The sequence below is a fragment of the Theropithecus gelada genome, chromosome 1 (assembly GCF_003255815.1).
Source record: "Theropithecus gelada isolate Dixy chromosome 1, Tgel_1.0, whole genome shotgun sequence".
NCBI classification, from domain to species: Eukaryota; Metazoa; Chordata; class Mammalia; order Primates; family Cercopithecidae; genus Theropithecus; species Theropithecus gelada.
The window spans coordinates 16,057,966-16,079,294 of record NC_037668.1 but is presented as its reverse complement, the minus strand read 5'-3'; the positions used below and the strand labels follow the sequence as shown (position 1 = coordinate 16,079,294).

Below are 21,329 nucleotides of genomic sequence, written 5' to 3'. Positions count from 1 at the left end.
TGATTGTGCCACTGCACTCCAGCCTGAACAATGGAGGGAGAGCCTGTCTCAAAAAATAAATAATATAAATAAATACAAAACATAGTTGTATATACAACAAACATGAATTTGTAACTTTCCTTTTCCCACTTGAAATACACTTGTGTTTCCCATATTATGTGGTCTTTATATACCATCATTTTAACTGCAGATCATCTTGCAGGCATCAAAAAGATTTTAAAGCTCTCACCTAGAGTTTTTTATCTCTATGTAATATTTCCCTACAGTCCACCTCAGAGTCGAGGGGACATTGCCCTGGCAAGTTTTGCCTGTATGAGGATGTTCACAATTTGAAAGAATAGAATAGTTCTGTATTTCCTCCATTATTGCTGAAATCCGAGACTGTTAGGATTTGGAAGATTTGCAAAGGAAGGAACATTAGACACATGAAAAAGTTAAAGAAAGGACAGAAGACATATTTAAAATCTAGGCTTAGGATACTGGTGATTTATAAAGGAGTTGAAGTATACTTCTTTATCTGCTTTATACTTCTTTTTGCAGGATCAGAAGTGTCAATATGACTCAAAATATCGTGCTGCCACATGTTCAAAGTATACTGAACTTCCTTATGGCAGAGAAGATGTCCTGAAAGAAGTTGTGGCCAATAAAGGCCCAGTGTCTGTTGGTGTGGATGCGAGTCATCCTTCTTTCTTCCTCTACAGAAGTGGTAAAAAGATAAATAAATAAAAAATAATTAGAATTTAAAGAAAGAAACAAAGGATATTGGCTGAGCACGGTGGTTCATGCCTGTAATTCCAGCTTTGGAGGCTGAGGTGGGAGGATTGCTTGAGCCTGGGAGTTTGACACCATCCTGAGCAACATCGCAAGACCCCTATCTCTACAAAAAATAAAAATAAAAATAAAAATTAGCCAGGTATGGTGGCACTCACTTGTAGTCTCAGCTACTTGGGAGGGTGAGGCGGAAGGATTCCTTGAACCCAGGAATCTGAGGTTACAATGAGCTATGATCATACCACCGCATTCCAACCTGGGCAACAGAGTGAAAACCTGTCTCTAAAAAACAAGGAAGAAAGAAAGAAAGACAGAAGAAAGAAAGAGGGGAAGGGCCGGGCAGGGCAGGGCAGGGCAGGGCAGGGCAGGGCAAGGTGGGGCGGGGTGGGGTGAGGCGACTTTAAACCTCATGAACCAACATCTGCTGCCTTCAAACTTTTCTTCTGCAGCTTCCTCGCCTCTCTCAACCTTCTTACAATAGAAGAGAGTTAAGGTCTTGTTCTGGATTAGGTTTTGGCGTAAGGGCATGCTTGGCTGGCTTACTCTTTTATCTAGACCAATCAGATTTTCTCTGTATCAGCAATAAGGCTGTTTCACTTTCTTGTCATTTGTGTGTTCAGCAGAGTAGCATTTTTAATTTCCTTCAAGCACTTTTCCTTTACATTCACAGCATAGCTGACTGTTCGGTACAAGAGGCCTAGGCTAGGTTCTGGCCTGTCTTGGCTTTCAACATGCCTTTCCCACTAAGCTTAATCACATCTAGCTTTTAACTTAAAGTGAGAGATATGCAACTTTTCTTTTTACTCAAACACTTAGGAGCTATTATAGGGTTATTATGTGGCATAATTTCAATATCATTGTGTCTCAGGGGATAGGGAGGCCTGAAGAGAGAGACAGCGGTGTGGCCAGTCCGTGGATCAGTCAGAACACACACAACATTTGTGGGTTAAGTCTGCTATCTTATATAGGTGTGGTTTGTAGCTCACCCCCAAAATTATAAAGTAACATCAAAGATCATTGATCACAGATGAGCATAACAGATATAATAATGATGAGAAAGTTTGAAATATTGTGAGAATTACCAAAATGTGGTACAAGGACACAATGTGAGCACATGCTTTTGGGAAAATGGTACCAATAGACTTGCTGAATGTAGAGTTGCTACAAACCTTCAATTTGTAAAAAATGCAATATCTAGCTGGGTGCAGTGGCTCATGCCTATAATCCCAGTGCTTTGGGAGGCCAAGGCAGGAGGATGACTGGAGCCTAGGAGATTGAGGTTACAGTTAGCTATGATCATACCACTGTATTACAGCCTAGACAACAGAGCAAAACTCTGTTCCTTAAAAAAAAAAAAAAAAAAAAAAAAAGGTAATATCTGCAAAGCACAATAAAGCAAAGCACAATAAAATGAGATATGTCTGTATACACAGAGAATTACAATAACTGATTGTGTGCAAGTTTAAAAATACTTAGAAAAAAAACAAAAAAGAAAAGAAAAAAACTTAGAAAAAGGTGGTGTGCTTATCAAACAAGGTTTCTGGGGGAACCATGACTGGAGTGATGCTAAGCTTGGCAAGAACACTGACAAATACAGCATTGGTGGCAAATAATTATGAGCCCTAGTTTATGCATGAGAGTATACGTCCTTAACTTTTTTTTCTTTTTTCTTTTTTTTGAGATGGAGTCTCACTCTGTTGCCAGACTGGAGTGAAGTGGCACAATCTCAGCTCACTGTAACCTCCACCTCCCGGGTTCAAGCAATTCTCCTGCCTCAGCCTCCTCAGTAGCTGGGACTACAGGAGCGTGCCACCACGCCCGGCTAATTTTTGTATTTTTAGTAGAGACGGGGGGTTTCACCATGTTGGCCAGGATGGTCTTGATCTCTTGACCTCATGATCCGCCTGCCTCGGCCTCCCAAACTGCTGGGATTACAGACTTGAGCCACCACGCCCGGCCATGTCCTTAACTTTTTAAATTAATCTTGCTATGTAGTCAAAGCAGGCTAATAAAAAGTAATACAGTTTTTAAATGCCCTTTATTATCCTATAGTATTCACTCTTTTTTCCTACCCAATTGATTCTCAGGTGTCTACTATGAACCATCCTGTACTCAGAATGTGAATCATGGTGTACTTGTGGTTGGCTATGGTGTTCTTAACGGGAAAGAATACTGGCTTGTGAAAAACAGGTAATATATTTACACTTTATATTTAATTGGAATCAGGAATTTGAGGGAGTTTCAGCAAATACTCTCTTATGATTTTGATGATGATGATTATGATCATGATATTGACAATGATGAACTTTATAGCTTCTTACAAAGTGACATTCTAAATTTCTCAGTGCCCCCATCTCTTCACTTACTATTCCTTCTTCATCAGTTTGTTTTCATGGTTTGTCTTCTGTACTACTTCTCTGATCATTCCTTCTCAGCCTCTCTTACAAACCTATTCCTCTGTTTAGCCCAAAAATGTTGGTATTTCCCAAGGCCCTATCCTCTGCCCATTCCTCCTCTTATTTTATTTTTTCTTGGGTGCCATAATTCCACTCTTAGGACTCTAGCTATAACCTTTATATGCCAATAGCTTTTGAATCTCTAGCTCTAGTTCCGACATCTTCCCAGAACTTTAGACTTATCTGGACACACCCACTTGCACATATCTTAGTCTCTCCAAACTCAATACATCCAAATAATTCAGTACTCTCTCCCCCATGCTGTTCCTCCTTCAGAATTTCCCACATCAGTAAAGAGCCACACAACACAGTCACCCAGTAAGATATGATGGATTCATCTGAGACCTCCCCAAGTCTGACCAAGCAACCAATTAGTCAAAGCAATTTTACTTCATCTGTGTCCTTGATTCTGTCCCTTCTCTGTTTCTTCTATTACGGCTCTAGTTCAGGCATCTCTGGTGTGGACTATTGCTGTCCCCTTGTAACTGGTCTCCTTTACTCTCTCTTTTCTTCCCCTTTACCCTCAAATCCATCTTTCATACTGCTGCCAAACTTATTTGTCTAAAATATGAACGAGTCTGGGCTTATAACTCTTCTACTGAGTTTCATGCAGTGTAAAATTAATGTTCCCTGACAGAAGACAAGTCCTGTAGGCCGTGCTCCCTGCCTTGCCAGCCTCACCTCCTGGCATTCGTTGCCTCCTATTTTCACTCTGGTTATATTGCGCTATCCACAGTTGTAGTTCCCATACATTCCACTTTATCTGTAATACCTTCCTTTCTATCTCGGTTTGTGTTCCCTCTGCCTAGAATATCCTGTCTTCTCTTTTGGTTTACTTCTCCTTTTCTTCAGAAGCAGCTCAGGCACAATCTATTCCAGAAAGTCTTTCCTGAATCCTTGGGATGAGCAAAATGTCTTTTTTCTATGCTGCCAAAATGTCCTATACATACTGGATCACAGCATTTTAGGCATTATATTTAAATTGCATTTTTACCTGTCTGTCACTCCAATGTTCTGTACGTGCCTTTGGGGAGAGATTATGTCTTGTCTTCGTATCCGCAGCACAGACTAAGTGGGTGGCACCGAAAGGCCCCTCAATATATGTGTTGAACTGACATCTATATCACTCATAAACAAAAGGAACATAACTTCTAGAGGGAAAAAAGGGAGGATATATGAAGAGTTGAGACTTTGGGGCACGCTTGGAGTTTCTCTTTGTGTTAGTTTGCTATGGCTGCCATGACAAAGTGCCACGAACTGAGCAGCTTAAATAACAGAAATTTGTATCTCCCAGTTCTGGAGGCTGGAAGTCTAAGATCAAGGTGTTACTAGCTTCTCATGCTGTGAGGAAGAAATATTCGTGGACACAGGAAAAAAAAATTACTGTATGATCTTACTTATATGTGGGATCGGAAAAAGTCAAACTTACAGAAACAGACAGTAGAATGATGGCTGCCAGGGACTGGAGGCTGGGTAAATAAGGAGATGTTGATCAAAGAGTGTAAACTTTCAGGTATAAGATGAACAGGTTCTGGGAATCAAAGGTACAGCCCGGGTGGAGATGGATGCATTATTTCATTTGATTATGGCAGTCATTGCACAATGTGCACATACATCAAGTCATCACACTGTACACCTTGAGTTTATACAATCTGTGTCAATTAAATATGTTCTTTTAATTAAAAAAAAAATGTTTGATGCCTCTCCCCTAGCTTCTGAAAGTTTGCTGGTGATCTTGGACTTTCCTCGGCCTTTAGAGCCATCCCCCTGACCTCTGCCTTCATTTTCACATGACATTCTGCCTGTATGCATTTCTGTATCTATTCATAATTTTACTTTCTTCCCCTTCTTGAGACAGGGTCTCACTCTGTCACCCAGGCTGGAGTGCAGTGGGGTGATCAATGTTCACTGCAGCCTCAAACTCCTGGGCTCAAGCAATCCTCCCACATCATCCACCAAAGTAGCTGGCACTACAGGCATGCACCACCGCACCAGGCAAATTTTAATTTCTATTTGTAGAGACAGGATCTCTCTCTGTTTCCCAGACTGGTCTCAAACTCCTGGGTTCAAGTGATCTTCCTGCTTTGGTCTCCCAGAGCCCAGAGCTCTGGGATTATAGGTGTGAGCCACCGTGCCTAGCCAATTTTCCCTTTTCATGAGCATCATTCATGTTGGATTAGGACCCGCCCTAATGACCTCATCTTAATTTAATTAATTATGTCTACATCAACCCCATCTCTCAATAAGTTCACATTCTGAGGTACTGGAGGTTAGGATTCCAACATGAATTTTGCGGGGACACAATGCAACCCATAACACCCCTCAAATCTTTACTTGAAGTACGTAGTCTACAAATAAAACAAAAGGTGCTTTCCTACCCTTTTCCCATTGTGGCACACATAGAAGATGATGATATTTGTATGGCCATCTGGGAAAGTAGCTGAGAGGATCAATATCTTGGCTCACTGATAACCTATTCACGGCACTGGTCAGCTTGGGTGTAGACCAGTGATAGCTTTTTAAAATGAAGCCATTTCCCTCATATCTTATTGACTCTCTAAGGAACTCCCTACAGCAGGTGTTCTAAATTCTCTCCTCTACTGAAGCTGCTCTTGAAGATCATCTCATCTTTTAGTGTTGAAATTCAAAGCTGCTTCTCTTCACTCATTCATTCAACAAGCACTTACTAGGCATCTACAATGTGATTGGCATTATCTAGGCCCTGGAGATACAAAAAATAGTAAGAAACCATCCTGTCCTAAAGGCACTCACAATCTAACATGAAAAAAATATATATTTTTTATATATACATACATAATATATAATATATAATATACATTATATACAATTTGTATTATATATACATACTTCTATAATGCATATATAATACATATATAATATATATTATATTTGATTATGGCAATTATGTCTAGGGTTGATGTAGACATAATACATACATATACATACATATATAATATATAATATATACATACATATTATATATTATACATACATACATACATAATATATAATATATTACATATACATACATTGTATATTACATACATATTATGTAATATATATTATGTATATGTACATATTATATAATATATAATGTATACATACATTATATAATATATAATATGTATACATACATATAAATCTCTCTATCTATCTATCTATAGAGAGAGAGAGAGGCTGCAGTGAACATTGATCACTCCACTGCACTCCAGCCTGTCTCAAAAAGGGGAAAAAAAATAAAATTATGAAGAGAGACAGAAATTCATGCATATATATATATATATATATATATATATATAGGTTTTTTTCTTTTTTTGAGACAGAGTCTCACTCTGTTGCCCAGGCTGGAGTGCAATGGTGCAATCTCGGCTCACTGTAGCCTCCACCTCCCAGGTTCCAGCAATTCTCCTGCCTTAGCCTCCTTGGTAGCTGGGATTACAGGCGCTCACCACCACGCTGGCTAATTTTTGTATTTTTAGTAGAGATAGGGTTTCACCATGTTGGCCAGGCTGGTCTCAAACTCCCGACCTAAGGTGATACACCCACCTCGGCCTCCCAAAGTGCTGGGATTACAGGTGTGAGCCACCGCGCCCAGCCTAGATAGATTTTTAAATGATACAACAAACACATCGTGGTATAATGATACATGTCTAAATGCTATGGGAGGAGGAAATGCCTAACAGTCTAAACTTCCACAGAGAAGACGCTGTTTGCATCAAGTTTTCAGATGTATGGAATTATTCATGTATTGGAGGAAGAAAGTGCATTAGAGGTTGGAAAGTTGCTCAACGACCCAGAAAACATATGCAATGGCACATTTCTCACTATCTTGATTCATCTTGTTACATCAACTTTAGCCTCATATCTTACATTATTTTATCCACCTGTCTGTTACATGAGTTTGCTATATCAAAGCAAACTCATCTGCTCCTTCAGTTTCAACTATTGCCATTATGTAGATGATCCCCAGTTCATAATCTCTGAAAATGACCTCCTAACTGACAGACTTTCTTGTCCAACTTCCAATTTGGCAGCTCTACTTGAAAAATCCAAACTCCCCACCTACATCACCCTACTACCAACATATACACACGCTCATACTCAATAAGTTTACAATGTTCTTCTCTTCCTTTCAGCGCTCATCCCTGAAAAGGATTTTAGAACAAGCTCAAGGGAAAACTATTCCCTGTTTTGGGTAATATATTACCATCTTCAGATTATTAAAGCCTAAGCATCATTTTGGCCTTCTCCTTTTTCCCCCTCAACCCACACAGCCCTATCCATTTGGCCTCTGAATCATATTTTATATGAATTTTCTCTTTGCCATTCCCAATGGCTCTGCTGTAATTCAGATTCTATTCCAGCCATCTATAGAGGTATCTTCTTAAAATATAGATCATGTCAACTCCTGCTCAAAAATTCTAAATAGTTCACCATTGTCTAAAAATGAAGTCCAAACTCCTGGCCAGGCATTCCAGGTACTCCACTATCTAGTTTTTAACATAATCTTAGACATTTCTTCCACTATATTTTCATACACCCACAGTCATACTCTGGCCATAGTGAACTACTTATTCATCATTCCCTAAGTTTACAGATACATCCCTACCTCTGTTTCTTTATATATGCTGCTTCATCTTTCTGAAATGCCTGTGAAGCCCAATGCTGTCTACAAAAATACCACCCGTCTTGGTGAAATGGGCATTCTTATACAGTTTGACGGGAAAGTAAGCTGTATTTATTCTTTTTTTTGGGGGGGGGGGGACGGAGTCACTCTGCCACCAGGCTGGAGTGCAGTGGCATGATCTCAGCTCACTGCAACCTCCGCCTTTCAGATTCAAGTGATTCTTCTGCCTCAGTCTCCTGAGTAGCTGGGACTACAGGCACGTGCCACCACACCCAGCTAATTTTTGTATTTTTAGTAGAGACGGGGTTTCACCATGTTGGATGGGGTTTCACCATGTTTGATGGAGTTTCACCATGTTGGCTAGGATGGTCTCGATCTCTTGACCTCATGGTCTTCCCACCTCGGTCTCCCAAAGTGCTGGGATTATAGGCGTGAGCCACCGCACCCTGCCTATTCTCTTTCTTGAAAGCAATTTGACGATATGATAAATAACTTTTTAAATGTTCATATTCTTTACCCCCCCCCCTTGTTTTTGTTTTTTGTTTTTTGTTTTGAGACAGAGTCTCGCTCTGTCACCCAGGCTGGAGTGCAGTGGCACGATCTCGGCTCACTGCAACCTCCGCCTCCCGGGTTCAAGCGATTCTCCTACCTCAGTCTCCCGCGTAGCTGGGATTACAGGCACCCACCAACACGCCTGGCTAATTTTTGTATTTTTAGTAGAGATAGGGTTTCACTATGTTGGTCAGGCTGGTCTCCAACTCCTGATCTTGGGTGATCTGCCTGCCTTGGCCTCCCAAAGTGCTAGGATTATAGGCGCAAGCCACTGTGCCCAGCCAGTGCCCCATTACTTTTTTTTCTTGGAATCTATATGAAGAAAATAATCCTAAATATGGGAAAACTTTCATACCCAACTTAGTTGAATTGTAGCATTATTCTTTAGTGAGTAGCCAAAAATGCCTAACAATAGGTATATGATTAAATAAATTATGACATAATCAACTCCATGCATTAGAAATATTCAGACTATTATTAATAACCTAATAAAATACTTGGGATATATATTTAAATGAAAAAAGATACACATAAATATAAAATTTATATGTAGTATAAATATTAGCTGAATGTGGTAAGCTCATGCTTATAACTCGAGAGCTTCGGGAGGCCAAGGCAGGAGCATCACTTGAGGCCAGGAGTTTAAGGCCAGCTTGAGCAACATAGGGAGACCCAGTCTCTACAAACAAATTTTAAAAATTAGCTGGGCATGGTGGCATGTGCCTGTAATATCAACTACTCGAGAGGCTGAGGTAGGAGGATTTTTTGAGCCCAGGAGTTTAGGGCTACAGTGAGCCATGATCACACCACCACCCTCTAGCCTAGGTGACAGAGCAGGACCCTATCTCAAAAAAAAAAAAAAAAAATTAAGTTAAACATAGTATGTCCAACCAGGCTTACTGGCTCATGCTTGTAATCCCAGCACTTTGGGAGGCTGAACTGGGAGGATCTCTTGAGCCCAGGGGTTCAAGACCAGCCTGGGGAACATAGACCCCATCTCTGTACAAAAATAAGCCAGGCATGGTGACACACACCTGTGGTCCCAGCTACTTGGGAGACTGAGGTGGGAAGATCACTTGAGCCCATGAAGTTGAGGTCGCTGTGAGTGAGCCATGATCACATCACTCAACTCCAGCTTCATTGACAGAATAAGATCCTATCTCAAAAAAAAGAGGAGGGAGGCCGGGAGCGGTGGCTCAAGCCTATAATCCCAGCACTTTGGGAGGCCGAGGCAGGCAGATCACGAGGTCAGGAGATCGAGACCATCCTGGCTAACTTGGTGAAACCCTGTATCTACTAAAAATACAGAAAAAAAAATTAGCCGGGCGTGGTGGCACATGCCTGTAGTCCCAGCTACTCGGGAGGCTGAGACAGGAGAATGGCATGAACCTGGGAGGCGGAGCTTGCAGTGAGCCAAGATCGCGCCACTGCGCTCCACACTCCAGCCTGGGTGACAGAGCAAGACTCCGTCTCAAAAAAAAAAAAAAAAAGGAAGAAAAAAAATAAAGATATTAATTTTAAAATGAAAAAAAAAAAGTCATTACAAATCCTATTCATTTTTAAATCCTACCTCAAATACTATCTCTTTCATACCCCATTCACTTAGAATTGTTTCTCTATTTCCTAAGCTTTGGCAATGCTTTATGAATTCTATGATAGTATTTTACACATATCCTTTGTGTTATAGCTATTTGTGCAAACCATGCTCTATTCACTAAAATGTAAACTTCTTCAAGGTAGGATAGTCTCTTGTTCATTTTTGCATCTTCATTCAGACACTGATTCAACAAACATATATTGAGTACCTACCATGTGCCAAGCTAGGAACTAGTAATTGGAAATGAAAAATGCAGCTTTTCTACCATCCCTCAAGGTACTCCTAGTCTAACGGAGTAAAGGAAACAGGCAGGTGCATGTATAGTCCGTTTCAACTCAATGTGATAAATGCTAAAATAGAGGTGGCATAGGTTGCACTGGAGGCATAGAAGAACTTCGGCAGGTGATTTAACTTCTTTAACTTTTAGTTTCATCACCCTTCTTACAATGGAAGAGAGTTAGGGCCTTGCTCTGGATTAGGTTTTGGCTTAAGGGAATGTTGTGGCTGCTTTGCTCTTTTATCTAGACCACTCAAATCATATCAGCGATAAGGCCAGTTCACTTTCTTCCCTTTCTTTTTTTTCTTCCTTTTCTTTTCTTTTTCTTCTTTCTTTCTTTTTCTTTCTTTTTCGTTGTTGTTTGTTTGTTGTTATTGAGAGTCTCACTCTGTCACCCAGGCTGGAGTGCAGTGGCACAATCTCAGCTCACTGCAACCTCTGCCTCCCAGGCTCAAGCAGTCCTCCCACTTCAGCCCTCCAAGTAGCTGGGACTACAGGCACGTGCCACCAGGCACAGGTAATCTCTGTATTTTTAGCATGTTGCCCAGGCTGGTCTTGATCTCCTGAGCTCAAGTTATCTACCTGCTTCAACTTCCCAAAGTGCTGGGATTACAGGCATGAGCCACTGCACCTGGCCCGTTGTGTTGCTTTCTTATCATTCATGTGTTCACTGGAGTAGCATTTTAATTTCCTCCAAGAACTTTCCTTTTGCATTCACAACATGGCTAACTGGTTCAAGAGGTCTAGCTTTCAGCCTACCTTGGCTTTCACAAAGCATAATCATTTCTAGCTTTAATGTAAAATGAGAGATGTAGAACTCTTCCTTTCACTTGAACACTTAGAAGCCACTGAAAGGTTGTTTTTTGTTTGTTTGTTTTTGTTTTTTGAGACAGAGTCTCCCTCTGTTGCCCAGGCTGGAGTACAGTGGCGCAATCTCGGCTCACTGAAACCTCTGCCTCCCAGGTTCTAAGCAATTCTCCTGCCTCAGCCTCTGGAGTAGCTGGGATTACAGGCGCGCACCACCACACCTGGCTAATTTTGTATTTTTAGTACAGACGGGGTTTCGCCATGTTGGCCAGGCTGGTCTCGAACTCTTGTCCTCAGGTGATCCACCCGCCCCGGTCTCCCAAAGTGCTGGGATTACAAGCATGAGCCACCGTGCCCAGCCCATTGTAAGGTTATTAATTGGCCTAATTTCAATATCATTGTATCTCAGGGAAGAGGGAGGCCAAAGAAGAGAGATGAGGGAAGTGTCAGTTAGTGGAGCAGTCAGAACACACACCACTTATCAATTAAGTTCACCATCTTATATGCGTGTGGCTCATGGCACCCCAAGACAATTACAATAGTAACATTAAAGTTCACTGGTCCCATCCTGGGCAACATAGCAAGACTCTGTCTCTACAGATAGTTTTTTTTTTTTTAATTACCCGGGCATGGTGGTGCATATCTGTGGTCCCAGCTACTTGGGAGGCTGAGGCAGGAGCCTGAGCCCTGGAGGTTGAGGCTGCAGTGAGCTGTGATTGTGCCACTGCACTCCAGCCTGGATGACAGAGTGAGACCCTGTCTCAAAAATTAAAAAAAAAAAATCACTGATCACAGTTCACCATAACAGATTTGCTAATAATGAAAACCGTTGAAATATTATGAGAAATGCCAAAATATGACACAGGGACATGAAGTGAGCACAGGCTGTTGGAAACATTGTGCCAATAGACTTGCTCCATGCAGGGTTACCACAAATCTTCAATTTGTAAAAAATGCAAAATTTGCAATGCACAATAAAGCGAAGCACAATAAAACAAGATATGCCTGCATTTCTCAATACCTCTACTGTTACCATTAGAGTTCAAGCCACCATCTATCTCCTGGTCTATTGCAATAATCTTGTAATGGTAGCTGCTTCCCTCTTGTTTGCTTGCAGTCAATCCTCTATACATTAACCAGAGTTATCTTTTTAAAGCATAAAGTAGATTATGTTACCCTTCTACCCCAAACCCTCTAATGGCTTTCCTTCCCATTCAGAATAAAACCCATGACCTGTAAAGCATGACATTATCTGGCCTTAGCCTGCCTCTCCAACCACCTCTCCAACTACTCTCCCCTCTCTCATTCAGCTCCTGGCACATTAGCCTTTTTGCTATTTCTTGACACACCATGCTTATTTCTAGCTCTTTATCCAGGTCTTTGCCTCACTTGCATCTTTGCTCAAACATCCACTCAGCGAAGCTTTTCCCAACCATTCCGCCTCAAATTGAGCTCTGTCTCCTAACACTCTGTATCCCTTATCCTGCTTTATTTTTCTTTATTGTACTTATCATATTATATCATCAAGTATTTCTTTGTTTACTGTATGTTTCTCCTCTAGAACCTAGGCTTTAGAAAGACTTTGTCTCTGTAATCCTAATGCCTAGAAGAGTGTCTGGCACAGCCTAAGAAGCCCAGGACTTCAGTCTATTACAAAGGAAACTGGCATTGATCAACTTTCCCACTTTGCTAAGGGCTACGAGGCTTTCTGAGACCTAGGACTTTCTTTTTAAAAACAGGACAGTCCCAGGCAAACTGGGACTGGTGATCACCCTAGAAGAAGGCTATATATATATATTTTAAAGTAGACGGACTCAGCCTGGCTAGGTGGCTCATGCCTGTAATCCCAGCACTTTGGGAGGCCGAGGTGGGAGGATCACCTGAGGTTGGGAGTTCGAGACCAGCCTGGCCAACATGGAGAAACTCCATCTCTACTAAAAATACAAAATTATCCGGGCATGGTGGCACATGCCTATAATCCCAGCTACTCAGGAGGCTGAGGCAGGAGAATCACTTGAACCTGGGAGGTGGAGGTTGCGGCGAGCCAAGGCTGTGCCATTGCACTCCAGCCTGGGCAATAAGAGCAAAACTCCGTCTCAAAAAAAAAAGTAGATGTACTCTACTTGAGTCCGATCAGATGTACTCATACCTGGATAATAATAAAAATAGCTACCTTCACTTAGTAAGCATTGGCTATATACCAAATATTGTGTGAGTACTTTAAATACATTTTGTAATTTAATTTTTAAAGTACTCTTATGAGACAGGCATTTAGTTAACAAACTTACCTAAAGTTGAACAGTTTGAGTGAAAGAGCTATAGAATTAATAAAAAAATATACAACTTGATAAGTACCGGAATGAACATTTGGAGCAGACTTTGTATAATTCTGAAGGCAAGACTTTGTCCTCAGATACTTTATTTAGCTTAAGATTGTTTTTTTTTTAAATCAGTTTCATTGTTTAAGGGAAGTTAGCAGGACTTAGTCAAAAAGAAGTCTGGGATCTTTTGAAAAATTGGGGGCAATTGATCTTGGTTGGTAAAACTAAGAAAAGCAAATTATCTAGATGTTGAATGGGGTCTGGGATTCCTTGGTCTCCCGGACTGAATTAATACTGCTAGTAACTAGACCTTCAATTCAATTTTCATACTAGATCTCAGGTCCAAACTCAGTTCATCTAAAATTATTTATTTTACCTATTATTTAAGGTAGTGACCATAGTAAGATATAAATTACATGAGATTCTAGATGTACTGGTCTCAATTTCATTCCCCATATGATTTCACTCACAGAGATAACTGTAGGGATAGGCATAGTATAAAAGTTAGAGTGGGCTTTGGAATAAAATAATCCTATATTTGAACTCTGGCTTCACAATTTACTATCCATGTGACTTTTGGCAAGCCACTTTACCACTCTGCCCTTCTGTTTTTTTCTTTAGTAAAAGAAGATAATACTCACCTCACATGATGATGATTAAATTAGATAATTTATGTTAATCTGTTTGGCACAGAGTAAGTGCTAAATAAGTGGTGTCTATTAATATCAATGATAGCCTGGCCAGATTATTGTTATTGCTTTTGCTTATTAAACTAGATACTAAAAGAGCATTGCTGCAGCTTGGGCAACATAGTGAGACCTCTTCTCTACTAAAAACAAAAAATTGGCCGAGCATGGTGGTATGCACCTGTGGTCCTAGCTACTGGGAAGGCTGAGGCAGAAGGATTGCTTGAGCACAGGAGGTTGAAGAAGTTACAGTGAGCTGTGATTGCACCACCACACTCCAACAGAGCAACATGGTGAGACTGTGTCAAAAACAAACAAAAGAACCCACTACAGCCATTGGTTGATTAGAGGAGATGATGAAGTTTGAATTTTCTTGTAAAGGCATGGAGAGCCATCAAAAATTTCTAAGCAGTGGAGTGGCAATTAAGTGAAAGGAAGCAAAGAAAGGCGCTCATGAAAATGTTTGAGAAGGACTGACCAGAGAGAGATAAGAAAATCAGAACATAGTAGTGTCTTAAAGCCAAGAGACCAGTAAGGTGGGAGTAGACAACTGTGTTAAATGGTACAGAGAGAAAAAAATAGGACCTGCAAAAGGTCCAGTGAGGGCTGATACATAGAATATTTAAGGCCTCTTAAAGCACAGTCCTTTTAAATGGTGTCATTTGTCTTCCAACAATAAACCAGCATTTCTTAGGTTCTCCACTGCATGCAAAAACACAACCTTTGAGTCCCTGAGCCAAAATTTGTAACAGCTTCCCTTTGCCTTTGTAATTGAAGTACGTGTTCCTCCACAGGCTGTTCTAAGCTGTTCACAACATGACCCCAAACCAGCTTTCTATCCTCTTTTTCCGCTATTCTACTAAAGATATCCAGTTTTCCTTTCAACTAAATTTCTTACTGCTCTCCAGACACACTAGGCATTTTCTCAATTTCACACTTTTATTTGTATCCTAGAGCACTTAATGAATTTTGCCTTGTATGATATTTATATACCTACCACTACAAAATCTCAGAATGATAAAGAGCTTCAGAAATCATTCCTCTTACAAGGATTTTCTAAGTTTTTTCATCAGTCTTGGTAAAATAAGAAAAATAAGAATATTTTGGTAACTTTTTCATTAATCTAAATTTATTTACTCAAAAGACTATCCTTAAAATAGAGATTATGTCTTTGGAATTTTTGCTTTTGGTGTTAAAATGAATTTTCTTTTACAACATAATGGTGACAGTAAGTAGTATGGTTTTTATTTATTTTCTTTTTTTGAGACAGTCTCACTCTGTTGCCCAGGCTGGAGTGCACAGGTGCAATCTTGGCTTCCTGCAACCTCCGCATTGCCTCCCAGGTTCAAGCGATTCTCATACCTCAGCCTCTCCAGTAGCTGGGACTACAGGCTCATGCTACCATGCCCAGCTAATTTTTGTATTTTCAGTAGAGATGGGGTTTCACCATGTTGGCCAGACTGGTCTCGAACTCCTGACTTCAAATTATCTGCCCGTCTCTGCCTCCCAAAGTGCTGGGATTACAGACATGAACCACCGTGCCTGGCCAATAGTATACTTTTTTAAAAAGATGTCCATACAGCCGGGCGTGGTGGCTCACGCCTGTAATCCCGGCTCTTTGGGAGGCCAAAGTGGGTGGGTCACTTGAGGTCAGGAGTTGGAGACCAGCCTGACCAACAAGAAGAAACCCCGGTCTCTACTAAAAATACAAAATTAGCCATCGTGGTGGCACATGCCAGGAGTAGTAGTCCTAGCTACTCGGGAGGCTGAGGCAGGAGAATCACTTGAACCCGGGAGGCCGAGGCTGCAGTGAGCTGAGATTGCACCATTGCACTCCAGTCTGGGCAACTAAGAGCGAAACTTCATCTGCAAGAAAAAAAAAAAAAGGTGTCCATACATGCTAATTTAGAAATTGATAACTGTATATCGATCTGTAAAAACCTTTTGAACTCCTCTAAGTCCATGAAATCAAAAAGTAAAACACTGATCTACTCGAACCCTAATCCGACCCATGATTTCTCTCTGCAACATCGCTAACAATTAGCCTCCGCTTGCTTGAACACTTCCAGTGCCAGGTAGAATATTCCTTTTTTTGGTTTTGTTTTGCTTTGTTTTGTTTTGAGACAGGGTCAGGCTGGAGTGTCAGGAATGCAGCGGTGTAATCATAACTCACTGTACTCTCAAACCCCTGGGCTTAAATGATCTTGCCACTTCAGCCTGCAGAGTAGCTAAGGAATACAGGTACATGCCACCATGCCTGGCTAATTAAAAAAAAAAAAATTGTAGAATCAGGGACTTGCTATTTTGCCCAGGCTGGTCTCAAACTCTGACCTCAAACAATCCCACTTCAGCCTCTCAAAGCACCTGGATTACAAGTGTGAGCCACCATGCCTGGCTCATTTTTCAATAGCTTTAATTATAAGAAAGTCTTATCGCAACTCCACTTCTAGATCAAAAACTCTTTCAGAGCTGCATTTTTGTTGTTGGCTTTAGAATTCCCTCCCCTATAGCTTTTTCACAGTAGTAACTCAAAAATATTTCTTAATTGGCATTCTCTAGAGGAATTTAAGTTTGATGGAAAATCATTACCCACGATACTGTTATAAAAAAATTTAGAGATAGAGCCTTATAAAAGATACTAATAATCTTTCCTTAGAGAAGTCATATTTGCAAAGTAGGAGGATTAAAGGACTGGGATGGATCTTACTATAGTTTTCCTTAGGTATTAAGTCTATTCATCAATATAGCACTAAAGCTTTCCAAACCATTATTTTGAATTGCCTAAAATCCCTGGAGAAACTACTATATTATTTCATTCTAATTTTGTTTTACAGTCTTTCATATATAATCACTTACAGGAGAAAAACAATGAGATAAAAAGTTGATAACATGATTTGATTGCATGCATTTGTAATTTTGTGTTATTTCTTTTTTTAAAGCTGGGGCCGCAACTTTGGTGAAGAAGGATATATTCGGATGGCAAGAAATAAAGGAAATCATTGTGGGATTGCTAGTTTCCCCTCTTACCCAGAAATCTAGAGAGGATCTCTTCTTTTTATAACAAATCAAGAAATATGAAGCACTTTCTCTTAACTTAATTTTTCCTGCTGTATCCAGAAGAAATAATTGTGTCACGATTAATGTGTATTTACTGTACTAATTTAAAAATATAGTTTGAGGCCAGGCACGGTGGCTCATGCCTGTAATCCCAGTACTTTGGGAGGCCAAGGCAGGCATATCAACTTGAGGCCAGGAGTTAAAGACAGGCCTGGCTAACATGGTGAAACCCCGTCTCTACTAAAAATACAAAACATTAGCGAAGCGTAATGGTGCATGCCTGTAATCCCAGCTACTTGGGAGGCTGAAGCACAAGATTCCTTGAACCCAAGAGGTTGAGGCTGTGGTGAGCTGAGACCACACCACTGTACTCCAGCCTGGACAACAGAGTGGAGACTCTGTTTCCAAAAAACAGAAAAGATAATATAGTTTGATTCTTCGTTTTTTAAAATTTGCAAATCTCAGGAAAAAGTTTGCTAAGTAAATTAGTAGTGTACTGTAGATATAACTGTATAAAAATTGTTCAACCTAAAACAATCTGTCATTGTTCATTGTTTTATTTTATACTCTTTGTCTTTTTAAGACCCCTGATAGCCTTTTGTAACTTGATGGCTTAAAAGTACTTAATAAATCTGCCATTTCAAATTTCTGTCATTGCCACATACCATTCTTATTCCTAGGCAACTATTAATAATCTATCCTGAGAATATTAATTGTGGTATTCTGGTGATGGGCTTTAGCAACTTTGATGGAAGAAAATATTAGGCTATAAATGTCCTAAGAGTTCAGATTGTATCTTTGCACATAAAAGGATTCAAAACGCCATGTGTAGCGGCTAATGCCTGTAATCCCAACACTTTGGGAAGCTGAGGTAGGAGGATAGCCTTGAGCCCAGGATTTCAAGACCAGCCTGGGCAACATAGTGAGACCTTGTCTCCACAAAAAAAAAAAAAAAAAAAGGAAACTATCCAGGAGTTTCCTTTTTCTAAAGCTAGGGCCACAACTTTGGTGAAGAAGGATATATTTGGATGGCGTGTGTGCCTGTGGTCCCTGCTATGCAGATGTCTAAGATAGGAGGATCACATGAGCCCAGGAGGGTGGAAATGCAGTGAACTGTAATTGCACCACTGCACTCCAGCCTGGGTGACGGAGCAAGACCCTGTCTTAAAAAAAAGAGGATTCAACACATATTTTTAAATTAAATCATGTTAAAGTAAACAAATGCATAAAAGACAAGCACTTTGAAAGAATTATTTTAATGATCAACAATTTAATGTATTAGTCCAAATTATTTTTACCTAGTGATCAACAATTTGACCAGGGCCTTTTTTTGGCAAATAACTGAGCCAACCAGAATAAAATAACCAATACTCCACTGCTCATATTTTTATCTAGTTCAGATGGATCTTCCTCACAACTGCTCTAGATTAGTAGATGCATCTAAGCAGGCAGCAGGAACTTTAAATTTTTTAAGTTCATGCCTATGACATGAACAATGTGTGGGATAATGTCATTAATACATCTTAAATTGACCTAAACTAATTTCACAAACTCTGGTTCCTTCTCCATAAAGCACATTTTCAGGAACAAGAATTGTTAAATATAAAAACATAAATAATACCATAATACATGGCTATCATCAAATGTGTATAGAATATTATAGTTAAAAAGTATTTAGTTGATTACTTTTCAGTTTTTGGTTTTTTTTTTTTTTTTGAGATGGAGTCTCACTGTGTTGCCCAGGCTGGAGTGCAGTGGCGCCATCTCAGCTCACTGCAACCTCTGCCTCCTGAGTTCAAGCAATTCTTCTACCTCAGCCTCCCGAGTAGCTAGGATTATAGGCGTGTGCCATCATGCCCAGCTAATTTTTGTATTTTTAGTAGAGACAGAGTTTTGCCACATTGGTCAGGCTGGTCTCAAACTCCTGACCTCAGGTGATCTACCCATCTCAGCCTCCCAAAGTGCTAGGATTACAGGCGTGAGCCACTGAACCCAGCCTACTTTTCAGTTTTAACATAATTTTTGTTTTATCCGCAACTTTTCAGGTATTGAAAGTAGAACAAAAACATGGGTTCTTAGTCTTTAGCAATCTGATAAATCTTATGAATGCCTTCTCAGAATCATGTTTTTAAATGCATAAAATATGTAGGATTACAAAGGAATCTAATTATATCAAAATACAGTTATTAAAATGTTAAAAGATAAGTTTGTTATATACTAATATGCATGCATCTTTATAAATGCATTAAATAAGAGTTAATATCTATCCTAAATTTGAAGTAGTGATGAGCATAATGAAAACAGATGCAAAAAAGTAATGTGATATGAAAATATCTGGGTTTTCTTTTGATGATGAAGTATGGCTAATATTACTGTGGTTTTTGAACTATGTTCAGAATTGAAGAAAATCCTTTCAGTTTGAGGTTAGTGATGGGGTTCAGGACACCCTACACAAAATATAGCACCTTGACATATTGAATATTTTAAGCTGAAGGCATTTGAGGAAATTGCAGAAGCAGGAAGGTGACTCTGACCTTCTGCCTGCCCTTCTCCCTAGAAGCAGCCATTAAACCTGGGAATAATTTTCTGATCTTCCCCTGAAGTACATCATAAGACTCTCATGTAAGAGGTGCTCTCACGGCACCCAAAGAAAAGGAGCATCCTTACCTCCAAAAGCACAGGGACACAAAGAGGAATCTAAACAAACAGGCCTGCTCAGTTTCCCCCAGTGTATTACATTTAGCTTGTTCACACTTTGCCCTATGACATTTCTCCATCACTGGCTGCTCTTCATCAAACCTACTATAAAAAACATTCAAGTTCAACTGTTTCTTTGGGCCTTTATTTCCTTATGGAGGCTCTCATGTCATGCAAAACTTATGTTAAATAAATGTGCAGGCTTTTCTCTTGCTAATTTCTCTTTTGTTATAGGGATCTCAGCCCTAAATCTAGGATGGATAGAAGGAAAGATATGTTCTCCCCTACATTAGTAAAAATAAAAATGGAATTTTTTACCCATACAAATTCACAAATTCCCTGAATTCTATCCAAGAAGCCTTTGAGAGTTGTGGCTCTCAAGTAAAGAATGCCTGAACTAAACAAGTAGAATAATGAAATATTTTTTAAAAATTTCACTGTATGCCCAATATAAAGGGAAATTGTTAAAAATAAGTCATTTCAAACTTATAGACATAAAAAATTATCTAAAAATATAAATTTAAAACAAAAACATTTAGGATTTACAGAATGATGGAAAAAACTCTGAAACAATTTTTAGACAGCAGTATGCAAGATGATTTGAAGAAAAAGTTTTAAAAGCCAGGTACAGTGGCTCACACCTGTAATCCCAGCACTTTGGGAGGCTGAGGTGGGAGCATCACTTGGGTCAGAATTTCGAGAGGCTGGTCTTGAACTCCTGGACTCAAGTGATCCTCCTGCCTCTTGTTATGAGCACATAAAAAGATCTCCATCTCTACAAAAAATAAAAAAATTAGCCAGGTGTGGTGATGCGTGCCTGTAGTCCCAGCTACTACAGGAAAGGCTGAGGTGGCAGGATCACTTGAACCCGGGAGCCTGAGGCTGCAGGGAGCCATGATAGTGCCACTGCACTCCAGCCTGTGTGATCTTGTTTCAAAATAAATAAATTGGCAAATAATAAAATAAATAAAATTTTAAAATGAGACAACCTAGGCCAAGCGTGGTGGCTTATGCCTGTAATCCTAGCACTTTGGGAGGCCGAGGCGGGCAGATCACTTGAGGTCAGGAGTTGGAGACCAGCCTGGCCAACACAGTCTCTACTAAAAATACAAAATTTAGTGGGGCATGATGGTGGGCGCCTGTAATCCCAGCTACTTGGGAGGCTGAGACAGGAGAATTGCTTGAACCCAGGAGGCGGAGGTTGCAGTGAGCCAAGATCGTGCCATTTCACTCCAGCCTGGGCAACAAGAATGAAAGTCCGTCTGAAGAAAAAAAAGAAACAATCTAAAAGATATTCTAGTAGTCTATATGTGTGGTGATAAAACCCTAAACTACCTAAATATATCATTTTCTGAAAACAGCAAAAAAATAAAAAATAAACCTGGGAGCCATCACAGAGTAAAAGTTGACAGAATTTTAAACTGTATAATAAAAGTAAGGAAATGGTGCTCACTTTGGCA

The 21,329-nt window shown here is 40.0% G+C and overlaps 1 protein-coding gene across 2 annotated transcripts in view; it reads left to right on the top strand.

The window, feature by feature from the left end:
* Positions 1 to 17,821, top strand: part of CTSS (cathepsin S) — a 36,293-nt gene extending 18,472 nt beyond the window's left edge. For both annotated transcript variants that reach the window (XM_025378832.1, XM_025378823.1), the window contains 3 exons: positions 541 to 706; positions 2,859 to 2,961; positions 17,055 to 17,821. In XM_025378832.1, the coding sequence (XP_025234617.1) occupies positions 541 to 706; positions 2,859 to 2,961; positions 17,055 to 17,154 (369 nt within the window). In that variant the 3' untranslated portion in view covers positions 17,155 to 17,821. The remainder of the gene's footprint in view (positions 1 to 540; positions 707 to 2,858; positions 2,962 to 17,054) is intronic.
* The last annotated feature ends 3,508 nt before the right edge of the window (positions 17,822 to 21,329 follow it).